At 45.0% G+C, this 12503-nt stretch overlaps 1 protein-coding gene across 3 annotated transcripts in view; it reads right to left on the reverse strand.

Moving 5' to 3' along the window:
- FAS (Fas cell surface death receptor) overlaps positions 1–10464 on the reverse strand; it is a 35153-nt gene extending 24689 nt beyond the window's left edge. For all 3 annotated transcript variants that reach the window (XM_080687792.1, XM_080687791.1, XM_080687790.1), the window contains exon 1: positions 10141–10464. In XM_080687792.1, the coding sequence (XP_080543918.1) occupies positions 10141–10170 (30 nt within the window). In that variant the 5' untranslated portion in view covers positions 10171–10464. The remainder of the gene's footprint in view (positions 1–10140) is intronic.
- Between the last annotated feature and the right edge of the window lie 2039 nt (positions 10465–12503).

Below are 12503 nucleotides of genomic sequence, written 5' to 3' on the forward strand. Positions count from 1 at the left end.
GCCTGGTCCCTCCCAACTGCCCTCCCCTGCTGGTCTGATCGCACACAACTGCCCTCCCTTGCAGGCCTGGTCCCTCCCAACTGCCCTCCACTGCTGGCCATCTTGTGTCCACAAGGGGGCAGGATCTTTGACCACATGGGGGCAGCCATCTTGTGTGTTGGAGTAATGGTCAATCTGCATATTACTCTTTTATTAGATAGGATAGAGGCCTGGTGGATGGGTGGGGGCCAGCTGAAGGGTGATCCGGATCAGGGTGGGGGTTCCCTTGGGGCGTGGGGCGGCCTGGGCAAGGGCCCTGTGGTGGTTTGCAGGCTGGCCATGCCCCCCGATGACCCAAGCAGAGGCCCTGGTATCTGGGATTTATTTATCTTCTACAATTGAAACTTTGTAGCCTGGAGCGGAGCCAAGCCTTCTGCTCACTCCGTGGAGGCAGCCATTTCTTTTGGGATTTATTTATTTTCTATAATTGAAACTTTGTAGCCTTAAGCGGAGGCCAAGACAGGCCAGGGCTGGGGAAACTTGGCTTCCTCCATCACCGGGGGCAACCCTCACCTCCTGCTCTCTCCAGCTCCATGGCTGCTGCCATTTTTGTTGGGATTTATTTATCTTCTATAATTGAAACTTTGTAGCATTGAGTGGAGGCCTGGGCCGGCCAGGGTGTGTGGAAAGCATGGCTTCCTCCATCGCCGGGAAAACCCAAGCCTTCCTCCTGAACTCTCTGTGGCCGCAGCCATCTTGGTTGGGGTTAATTTGCACACTCGCTCCTGATTGGCTGGTGGGTGTGGCTTGTGGGTATAGCAGAGGTATGGTCAATTTGCATATTACTTTTATTAGATAGGATATGCAAGTTTATCCCAGCCCACAGCTTAACAAAACCTGCAGTAGGCTTGCTCACTTTGCTGGGCTGAGTACTTCCACCAGTTGGATTTGTAGTAAGATTTGCAAATTTATAAGATTTCCTTGCTCAAAATGCATAACTTCATACTAAATTCACTGTCATACCCACTTAGTGGAACATGTGCTAGTTGTCAAATATTGCTGTGAATGCTGATTCTAAATACCATAGATGGGAGTGGCATGGTTGTACAAAAGGTCATTCCAAATCAGGAATGGAGCTCTGATCAAGGGGACATCTTGTTCATTTCCTTTTATGGAAGATGAAGTCACCAATCTTACAACAATCAACTTTCTAATTTGTGCTTTACTACTCGTGCTCTCACTTAAAAAAAAAATTAACCAAATAATTGATCAAAATGAAATAAAAATAAAAAACAATAAGGTAGGCAAGTAGATTGAATTATTTATCCTTGTTTAAGACTGAATTAAAGAAACTGTACTTACTTGGTGTTGGGAATCCAACAACATAAAAAGCTAAAAACACTTTTTCTTTTTAAAGCCAGGGTCTTCCAGGACATGATTATAACTTATGAGGTAGTTAAATGCTCTTTTCCCACTTTTGTGAATGGATGCACACACACACACATAGCACAAAAAGTACAATACATACATAATACATGGGCTAAACAAAACACAGATGGGAGCAGTGTAGGTCCAATTTTTTAACAGGCCTAAATCTATACTCATGTGAAAAAAGTCTACTGGATCCAGACTTTTGTAAGGTACTTACAATAGTTCTAAAATAATTTTTAGGTAATTATATATATATATATACACACACACACACACATATACATATATAGATATACATATGGCTTTGGTAATAATAAATGCATATATATGTGTGTGTGTATACATATATCTCCAAGTACATTTAAAAAATGTTTCCTTTAGAGTAAATTATAAGTAGTAAAATAATGTGATAAGAATTGTAGTAATATAAGGTCATTTAATAAATGCCCTCTCTATAATGCATCCAATAAATATTATTATATGAAAATTATGTAGAAATAGAAAAAGATTGATGAATACACAAACTGACAAGAGGCAGGCTATAAAAAGCACTAAATAAATATGCAAATTTGTACATGTGTATACAAGGCCAGGAGGCTGTAAGTAAAATAAAAAACACTTGTATTAGGTGGTGAAATAATGAATGACTTCTTATTTAAGAATTACTTTTTGTTTTACATCATATGATCAATGTCCCTATATTTACCTATTTAAAAAGAAAAAAAGAGATGGAGTCACTGTCCTAATTTGGGTTAACTTGCTTTTCATCTTATGGATCAAATTTGAAATTATGTCCTTTTATTATTATTTTTTATCATAAGTAAATAGTCTTTAGTACCTATTAGAAAACATGGGACTCATTAAGGGACTTTTGAAACCCAAGATAATTTGCCAAAAGGTATTTAACTCACAAGGGGTTTTCAAGAGGGGGATTTCCTTATTCAGGTTTTTGATCATTTCTTAGAAAACAGTTATTCTCTCCAACTGACCTTTGTTCTATAGTGATCCAGCTGCCATTCTCGTGGCCTTCAGAGAGATTCCTTCAAAATACTGACACTTCCACGATAAGAACTATTTAGAAGGAAATTACTAGTGTCCCAAAGATATTTATTCAGAAACAGCATCCTCTTTGCCGGAGGGATACCTCAGCTACAAAGTGAGAAGTGATGGGTCTCAACCCCAAACCAAGCTCCCCAGCTTAGAGCACCAGAGCTGAGAACAGGTGCCCACAAAACATCAGGCTATGAGTATCAGTGGGGATTCTGCCCACCAGGGAGAAATGAAAGTCTGCTAGAGACACAGGTACCCTCCTAAAGGGTCACAAAATCTCACTCACAGCCACTCACCCTGGGATCCAGTGGAGTGGATTAGAGTCACTTGAGGAGAGACTGGGGTTTGTGACTCTGAAGAGAGAGCTGAAGGACCATCCACCAGGATTCCTGTGGGGAGTCATTCTCCCATACCATAGACCTCATCTTTCTTGGGTGGAGCACTCCCCTGCAGATGGCATCAGCTTGGGGCAGTGGTCGGCAAACTGCGGCTCGCGAGCCACATGGGGCTCTTTGGCCCCTTGAGTGTGGCTCTTCCACAAAATACCATGGCCTGGGCGAGTCTATTTTGAAGAAGTGGCGTTAGAAGAAGTTTAAGTTTAAAAAATTTGGCTCTCAAAAGAAATTTCAGTCGCTGTACTGTTGATATTTGGCTCTGTTGACTAATGAGTTTGCCGACCACTGGCCTGGGGGAATGCAATAGCCTCACCCCCTGGACTCCCTGTTGTCCCACCCTGTGGAACTTACGCCTTATTGAGCAGTCAGCTGCCTGGGCTGGGGTGTAGGCAGACTTAGGGGGTGTCAGTGACTACGTTGTGAGGCTTTGGGATGGGGGACATGCCCCCTAATTTCTCATGAACCTGACTGGCAATGCCTCCTCACCATGGAAAATCTGCTGTCACCACGCTTGGGGCTCCTGGCAAATCCAACCTCTTGTTAGTGGCTCCACCCTGCTGAGGTCTGGGCAGAATCCAGGCAAGACTGAGTTGTGTGACTCAGGGGTGGGAGCCACTACCCCCCACCCCCCAAGCCTGACAGATACCTCTCCCTCATGGGAGATCCACTAGCCCCATCCTCCTGACTCCTTATGTCCCCACCCTGCTGAGGTGAACTCCTGACAGAATCTGGGAAGCACCGAGTTGCATGGCTCCAGGACAAGAGCCATTTTTCCCTCACATGCCAGACTGGTGCAGGGCCCTCCCTTCACACGGCCAAACATTGGTCTCTTTGGACCTGTTTATAAACTGCTGGCCTGGCACTGGTGACTCCCTGAGACCCTGCCACACCACAAGGGTGTGTGAGCACCCAGCAGGTGGCAGCTAGGCTTGCTCTACCCTGGGACATTTGCTGAGTGGCCTCAGACCCAAGTTTAAACCTGTATCAATCTGCTGAGAGCACTCACTGAGAATGTATCTCATGTAACTTGAGTACCACCAGAGGTTCTGTGACTGAGCCTAACTGCCAGCTAGCAGGCAGAGGCAGGTGGAGGCAGATCTTGGGGATCCTTGGGCCTTTTGCCATTGGGTTCGGTGCTGGTGGAAAACAACTTGGTGTGCAGCTTGGTCCAGTCCTTCCCATGCACACCAAGACCCAGCAGAGGCAGCCACTAACTGTGGATCACTTTGTATCTCCAAACAGGTAGCCCAGGGCTAGTCACAGGCAGTGTCTGACATTGACCTGCACCAGAGTCCCTCCAAAAAGACCCTAGAACAGACACATCCAGTGGCCAGCTTCAGACAGCATCAGAGCAGGATCCAATTAGCTTCAAAAGTGGTACCAGACCCTGCTGAGGGGTAATCTGCCTCCTGTGGTCAGGATCTGCACAGCACCTTGTACACTGCGGTCAGGGTCAATCCTCACAGTCACCCTGCCTGAGGGATGGCCTCATGCATGAATGGGGCAATAACAATCAAGATTCATTTACAACAGGAGGGGCCACATAACCCAACAAGAGTCATTCCTGGTGTACCCAACACAGCTGATCAAGGAGATTGTGCCACTGGGTCCCCCAGGACACCTACTACATACAAAGGTTAAGAGATATAGCAGATCTATCTAATACATAGAAACAAACATAAAGAGGCAGCAAAACTGGGGAGACAAAGAAACAAATTCCAAACAAAAGAACAGGAAATCTCCAGAAAAAGAGCTAAATGAAATGGAAGTAAGCAATTACCAGAAATAGAGTTCAAAAAAGTGGTTATAAGGACACTCAAAGAACCTAGTGAGAACTTCAACAGCATGAAAAATGACATAGAAAGCATAAAAAATAACCAGTAAGAAATAAAGAATACAATATCTGAAATAAAGAATACACTAGAAAGAATAAACAGTAGATTAGATGAAGCAGAGGATCAAATCAGTGATTTGGAAGACAAGGTAGCAGAAAATACCCAGTCAGAGCAGCAAGAAGGAAGAATAATTCTAAAAAATGAGGATAGTTTAAGGGACCCTTGGGACAACATGAAGCATAACATTTGCCTCATAGGGGTACCAGAATGAGGAAGAGCGCAAGGGATTGAGAACCTATTTGAAGAAATAATGACCAAAAACTTCCCTAACCTGGTGAAGAAAAAAAGACACACAAGTCCAGGAAGTGCAGAGAGTCCCAAACAAGATGAACCCAAAGAGGTAGGTGGAGGTGAAAGAGGGCATAGAGGGGATAAATGGTGATGGGGTGGTGGTGGTGGGGGAGATGAGCCCAAAGAGGATCACACCAAGACATATCATAATTAAAATGACAAAGGTTGACCCTGGCTGGTGTGGCTAAGTGGTTGGAGCATGGCCTGTGCACCGAAGGGTTGCAGGTTCGATTCCTGGTCAAGGGCATCTACTGTGGTTGTGGGTTCACTCTCTGTCCCTGGTCAAGGTGTGTGCAGTAGGCAACCAGTTGATGTGTCTCCCTCGCATCAATATTTCTCTCTCTCTCTCCCTCTCTCTTCCTCCCTTTTACTATCTCTGAAAAGCAATAAAAAAAAAAAATCCTCGGGTGAAGATTAAAATTTAAAAAACGGCAAAGGTTAAAGACAAAGAGAGAATCTTAAAAGCAGCTAGACTGCCTTCTTACACCAAACAGAAGAATAAACTCAAAATGGATTAAAAGTAAGACTCAAAACTATAAATATCCTAGAAGAAAACATAGGCAATAAAATCTCACTAATTTCTTGTAGCAATATTTTCTCTGATGTCTCTTTGGGCCAGTGAAACTAAAGAAAAAATAAACATATGGGACTATATCAAACTAAAATATTTTGCACAGCAAAGTAAACCATCAACAAAATGAAAATACAACCCTCTGATTGGGAGGACATTCACCAATGATACATGCAATAAGGTGTTATATGCAAAATTTATAAAGAACTTATATAATTCAATACCAAAAAAACAAACAACCTAATTAAAAAATGGACAAAAGATCTAAATAGACACTTCTCCAAAGAAGATATACAGATGCCCAATAGACATATGAAAAAATGTTCAACATCACTTATCATCAGAGAAATTCAAATTAAAATCACAATGAGATATCACCTCACATCTGTCAGAATGGCTATCAATAAATCAATAAACAACAAGTGTTGGTGAGGATATGGAGAAAAGAGAACCCTTGTACACTGTTGGTGGGAATGCAGACTGGTGTAGCCGCTGTGGAAAGCAGTATGGAGTTACCTCAAAAAATTAAAAATGGAACTACCTATGACCCAGCAATTCCACTTCTGGAAATATATCCGAAGAAAACTGAAAAAGTAATTCAAAAGAGTATATGCACACTACTATGTTAATTGCAGTGTTATTTACAATAGCCAAGATTTAGAAACAGCCTAAGTACCCATCAGTAAATGAGTGGATTAAAAAAACAACAACAAAATTGTAGTACATTTACACAATGGAAAACTACTCAGCCTTAAAAAAAAGACATCTTGCCCGGCCAGTGTGGCTCAGTGATTGAGAGATGATCCATGAAACAAGAGGTCACCAGTTCGATTCCAGGTTAGGGCACATGCCAGGGTTGTGGGCTCAATTCCCAGTAGGGGCATGCAGGAAGCAGCCAATTGATGATTCTCTCTCATTGACGTTTCTATCTCTCTATCCTTCTTCCTTCCTCTCCCTCTAAAAACAATAAAAACATTATTTTAAAAGGAAATCTTATTTGTTGTGACAATATTAATAGACCTGGAGAAAGAAACTAGTCAGAGGAAGACAAGTACCACATGATTTCACTCATATGTGGATTCTAATGAACAAAATAAACTAACATACAAAATAGAAAGAGATTGACAGAGAACAGATTGACAGCTGTCAGAGGGGAAGGGTTTGGGGGTTAGGGTGAAAAATGTAAAGGGTTAACCAAAAAAAAAACACAAAACAAACAACCTCATAGACACAGACAACAGTGTGATGATTATTGGGAAAAGGAGGTAGGGAGATATAGAAGAATGTAAAGAGGGGATAAATGGTAATTTGGAGTGGTAAACACATAATACAATATACAGATGAGATATTATAGAATTATACATGTAAAACCTACATAATTTTATTAACCAATATCACTCCAATAAATTCAATAAAAAAAGAAACTTCAGAATAGAGGTATGATATTAGGCAAGTGGTGGGTGCAAGGCTGGCCTCTGTGTAACTAAATTTAAAAGTGTCACTTTAGAAGGGAGAAATGGAGGACAGACTACAGAATGTAAACGATTATCTAGGTGACAGGGTTATGTCAGGTTTTTTTTCTTTTTACTCATCTGCATTTATAAATTATCCTATCTAATAAAAGAGTAATATGCAAATTGACCATACCTCCACTACACCCATAAGCCATGCCCACCAGCCAATCAGGAGCGAGTATGCAAATTAACCCAACCAAGATGGCTGTGACCACAGAGCGAGCAGGAGGCTTGGGTTTCTCCGGCAATGGAGGAAGCCAAGCTTCCTGCACACCCTGGCCGGCCCAGGCCTCCGCTCAAGACTACAAAGTTTCAATTATAGAAGATAAATAAATCCCAACAAAAATGGCTGCTGCCACAGAGCAAGCAGGAGGTTTGGGTTTCCCCGGTGATGGAGGAAACCAAGTTCCTGGCCTGCCCTGGCCTCCACTCAAGGCTACAGAGTTTCAATTATAGAAGATAAATAAATCCCAGATACCAGGGCCTCCACTTGGGTCGCCAGGGGGTGTGGCTGGCCTGCAAACCACCACAGTCCCCTTGCCTAGGCCGCCCCATGCCCCAAGGGAACCCCCACCCTGATCCGGGACACCCTTCAGGGCAAACCAGCCGGCCCCCACCCATGCACCAGGCCTCTATCCTATCTAACAAAAGAGTTATATGCAAATTGACCATCACCCCAACACACAAGATGGCTGCCCCCATGTGGACACAAGATAGCTGCCACAAGATGGCCAGCAGGAGAGGGCAGTTGTGGGCGATCAGGCCAGCAAGGGAGGGCAGTTGGGGGTGATCAAGCCTGCAGGGGAGGGCAGTTAGGGGTGACCAGGCCTGCAGGGGAGGGCAGTTAGGGGCAATCAGGCTGGCAGGGGAGCAGTTAGGCATCAATCAGGCTGGCAGGGGAGTGGTTAGGGGGTGATCAGGCTGGCAGGCAGAAGCAGTTAGGGGCAATCAGGAAGGCAGGCAGGCGAGCAGCTGGGAGCCAGCAGTCCTGGATTGTGAGAGGGATCCCGGTAGGATCGGGCCTAAACGGGCAGTCGGACATCCCTCAAGGGGTCCCAGATTGGAGAGGGTGCAGGCTGGGCTGAGGGACACACACCCCATGCACAAAATTCATGCACTGGGCCTCTAGTATTTAATAAGTCATAATTTTCTAGGCCACATATCATATAAATAAAGGGTGTCCCAAAAATGTATACATACACTTTGAATAATTATAAAGGCCGTGTTTATTAAAATACATTTCATTTTCAAAATTGAACTATCAGCTGTTAAAGTGTGTATACATTTTGGAGCACCCTGTATAATAAACAAGTTATATTTAATTTATGGTATTATACACAATATAATAACATGAATATATAAATAAATGTATGCATATAGATGAATGTTGTGCATGCATTTTTCAGAAAAACAAGGTTTCCTTTGTGCTTTAAATATGCACCTCTTGTAAAGATGCTATAGTATAAAGTTAAGTAAGTATAGCTCCCGGCTTTGATAACGTTGCTACATGTGCTAGTATTGCTGTCCCTAGAACTAGGAGGGATTTCCAAAGCAAACAGCATTGCAATAATGTAGTCATTAATTATAAGGAAGAGAAAGGATGTGGGTTTTTAAATTTATTGATTGATTTTAAAGAGAGAGAGAAAAAGAGAGAGAGAAACATAGATTTGTTGTTTCACTTATTCATGCATTCATTGGTTGATTCTTCTTATATGCCTTTTCAGGGGATCAAACGCACACCCTGGGTGTATCAGGATAATGCTCTAACCAACTGAACTACCCGCCAGGGCAAGAAGGATGTGATTTGAGATTGTATAAATGGTTTCTCAATTTTGATTCTTAAATTTTCTCTAAGGAAGTTTCTAAAGGCCCCAAATATTGCACCTTATTTCTGAAGGGACCAGAGAGAATTAATTTTTCCAATCAGGGAAAATTCCCCCCCCCCCCCCCATCATAACATGGTGCCAGACATTATTGTGTTTATTTTCTTTCAACTTCTGTTTTTTTTGGAAATGGGTGCAATCAACAAACTCCCAGCTTGTGGGGAAATTAAATTAAATCCCAGCCTTGTCACTTATTAGCTGTGTGATCTCGGTTGAAAAACTTTCTAAACCCCATTTTGCCATCTGTAAAATGGCCATGAGGACATCCGCCTCGCTACACAGCTGCTGTGAGAATTGATTGAGATCATGTTTATTAACACTCCTAACACAGTGCCTGGAACTTCGGTGGGACCCAATAAAATAAGACCCCATTGGCTTTCAGAGGCTTTGAGACTCAAATGAGCCTGCTGAGGCCACGATTATTCTATTAGCCACCGTAGAGCTGGCATTTCTGAGAAAGGGACTCCAAAAGAGGTGGGCTTCTTAGGCCACGTGCAGGCGCCAGGGCGCGTGAGCTGTGGGAGCCGGCACCACAGCGCTGAGGCCGACATCCCCTCCAGCCCCGAGTTCAAACTCGCGTGGGAGTGCACGCTAAGAAAGATCCCAAGGAAGAAATGAAAAGCAGGAAGGAAAAAACAAACACTGAGACAGTGACTTGCAGTCTTAAGGAGAGGGATTTCCGGAAGCAAACAAAAACAGTTTCTTTTTCTGCGACAAGAGAGTAAACAAGACGCCAGCAGCGCCGAGTTCACTTTTGCAAAAAAGAAACGGTGCTGCCGAAAGCCTCAGGTGCAACCGCTGCCTCGGGCTTATTCCCTAATGGCGGGAAACGGGCGATGTCAGTTCCAGCCCGCGTTCCGCCACCTCCGGGCGCGCACTCCCGCCGCCCCGGAGCGGACCTGCGGCTGGACTCGTAAGGACTTGTTCGGAAGACGCCCCTCGTCTCTCCCGCCCGGCTGTCCCTCCAGCGACCCCCAGACCTCCCAGGTCCCGGCGCGGCGCACAGAGTTTCCCCTAGAACACCCGGAGCGAAAGTCCTAGCAGCCCCGGGGACGCTGTGGATCGCCGTCCCGGGGCGCGGCTGCCACCCCGCGCTGCAGCGCCGGCCCCACCCTGGCAGGGAGGACTCACCAGGAGCAGGAGAACCCCGATCCGGGGCATCGCTGGGGAGCGATCCGCCGAAGTGAGAGAGCTTCTCGAGTCCCGGCAGCGCGGGTCAGCTCCGGGGGAGAAATGACAGCCCCGCCCGGCCTCTCCCGGGGCCCAGCACTCGGGCGGGGTGACTCACAGCTCCCTACTTCTCGCTCCAGAGTGTCTCGGAGCACCTGTGCGCGGTGCTCCCTGAAGCGACCAAAGGAAATGCGCCCCCTCCCTCCCGGGCCAGGGGGAGGGGAGGGGAGGAAGCCCTGCGGGGAACTCCTGGCTGGGGAGAGCGAACTATTCAGCTCCTGGCCTGGCGGGGAGGGGGAACGCAGAGCGGGGGGTGGAGAAAGAGTGAGGTTTATTGCACAAATGGGCATTCCCCATTCTGGGGCATTTCCGCAGTGGCCCGCCTTGTCCCGCTCAGATGAGGACCCCGAGTTGCTGTCCTATGGGAACTCCTTAGTAGTTCTAACTGGGAAGGTTGGGCAGGCCTGGAGCTCTGGCTGGGAGCTCTGAAGGCACGAGTCCTGTGCGGGGCCAGGAGCCGTGGCTGGTTGCTGAGAACACCGGGTCCTCGCTCAGCTGTGAGAGGAGGGGGGGATCGCAGGAGTCCTGACTAGTGTGTGCAGTGACGGTGATCCGCCGAGAAGATCCAGGCGTTGTGCTGTGGGGATTCTGCAAGGGGCGGGAGACGCCTTAGCTTTTATTTCTCAAGAGAAAACAAAGTTTACTTACTACTCCTGACAAATCCCCCAGCTCCGGCTGTATTTAAGGTTCACAATAACTTCCCCTCCCCTCCTTTATTACTCATTTCCTGGTCGATTTTCTTAAAAAAAGGGGGGGGGGCAGGTAATTCTTTGGTGCTCTGGTTAGCACCTCTCAAAGTTATTTTGGAAAAGTAGATCTGACTGTTTAGGTAGTTTGCAAGAATTTTACAGGAGGGGAAGTGTGTATGATGACTTGTGGTTTGTTTTGTGTGTGTGTGTGTGTGTGTTTAAATATATTTTGATTGATTTCAAAGAGGAAGGGAGAGGGAGAGATGGAAACATCAATGACGAGAGAGAATCATTGATCGGCTGCCTCCTGCACGCCCCCTACTGGGAATCAAGCCTGCAACCCAGGCATGTGCCCTTGACTGAAATGGAACCCAGGACCCTTCAGTCCGCAAGGCCACAATCCATCCACTGAGCCACACCAGCCAGGACATGACTTGTGTTTTGAGCTGCACTTACGACCAGTCTTGTAGGTGTTGGTGTGCTTGTCTCTGCCTAGCCTTCCAGGGAGGTTAGTGAGAGCTGCAGGAGACCCTGGCTGTGCCAGTCCTGTGCCTACAGTTCCCAGCACAGAATACACACAAAAGGAAGGGAAGGGGGCTAGGGCTGATGGCGTGTTATCTCTGCAACTTTCCTGTAAATCTAAAGTTTTATAAAATAAAAAGTTCATTGAAATGAAAAAATTTATAAGAAGGAAGGAAGGGAAGAGAGAAAAGAGAGAAGACAATTGACAAAATCAACATCTCTTTAGAGTGAATTATGAACCAGAAAGTTTCAAAAGTGCTTCTCATTTTAGCCCAGTGAGATGAGCAAACTTACTTTACAAATAAAGAATTGTAGCCAAAAGAGTTGAAGCAGCATTGGCAAAGTTGGATAGTTGATAAACAGCAGAGCCCAAAGTTAAACTTTGATATTCTTGCTCCTGAGGCCCTCCCCTTTCTAACCACCCCCCTCTTCCACACATAATTCCCCCAAGTTCAACAGGTGCTTTGTGGGGGGAAATGTTTCATGGTCAAATGATTTTAGACAATTTGGGGTTAATTTAATTTAAAGGGGCCTCTTAATCCAAAAATTCTCAGAGCTCTTAAAATGCTAATATGCATCGCGAATATCTAAGAGGGGGCTATGATATGAATTTTCCCCAAAACTTCCTTGTCTTGTTTGTGGAGTCCTTTGAAGAGGACCTATTGAATGGTCACTTCATGGATGCTGGTGTTCTGGGAAAAAGAGTTTGGACATCTTTAAAGGCCATTTTTACTTTATTTATTTATTTATTTATTTATTTATTGTATTTTTTATTTCAGAGAGGAAGGGAGAGGGAGAGAGAGAAATATCAATGTATGTACCAGGGATTAAACTCACAAGCTAGGTATGTGCCCTGGCTGGGAATCAAACCCACAACCTTTTTTTTTTTTTTTTGGTGTACAGGATGACATTCCAAACAATGGAGCCACCTAGCCAGGGCAAAGGTCATTTTTATTTTAATAATACATTCCTAAGACCTCCAATCCTTCAGGAGCAAAAAATACAATTTTTTAATCCAGATGTGGGAGATATTTTGGACCCAACCATCCTGAT

Source organism: Plecotus auritus (assembly GCF_963455305.1).
Source record: "Plecotus auritus genome assembly, chromosome: 9".
NCBI lineage: Eukaryota > Metazoa > Chordata > Mammalia > Chiroptera > Vespertilionidae > Plecotus > Plecotus auritus.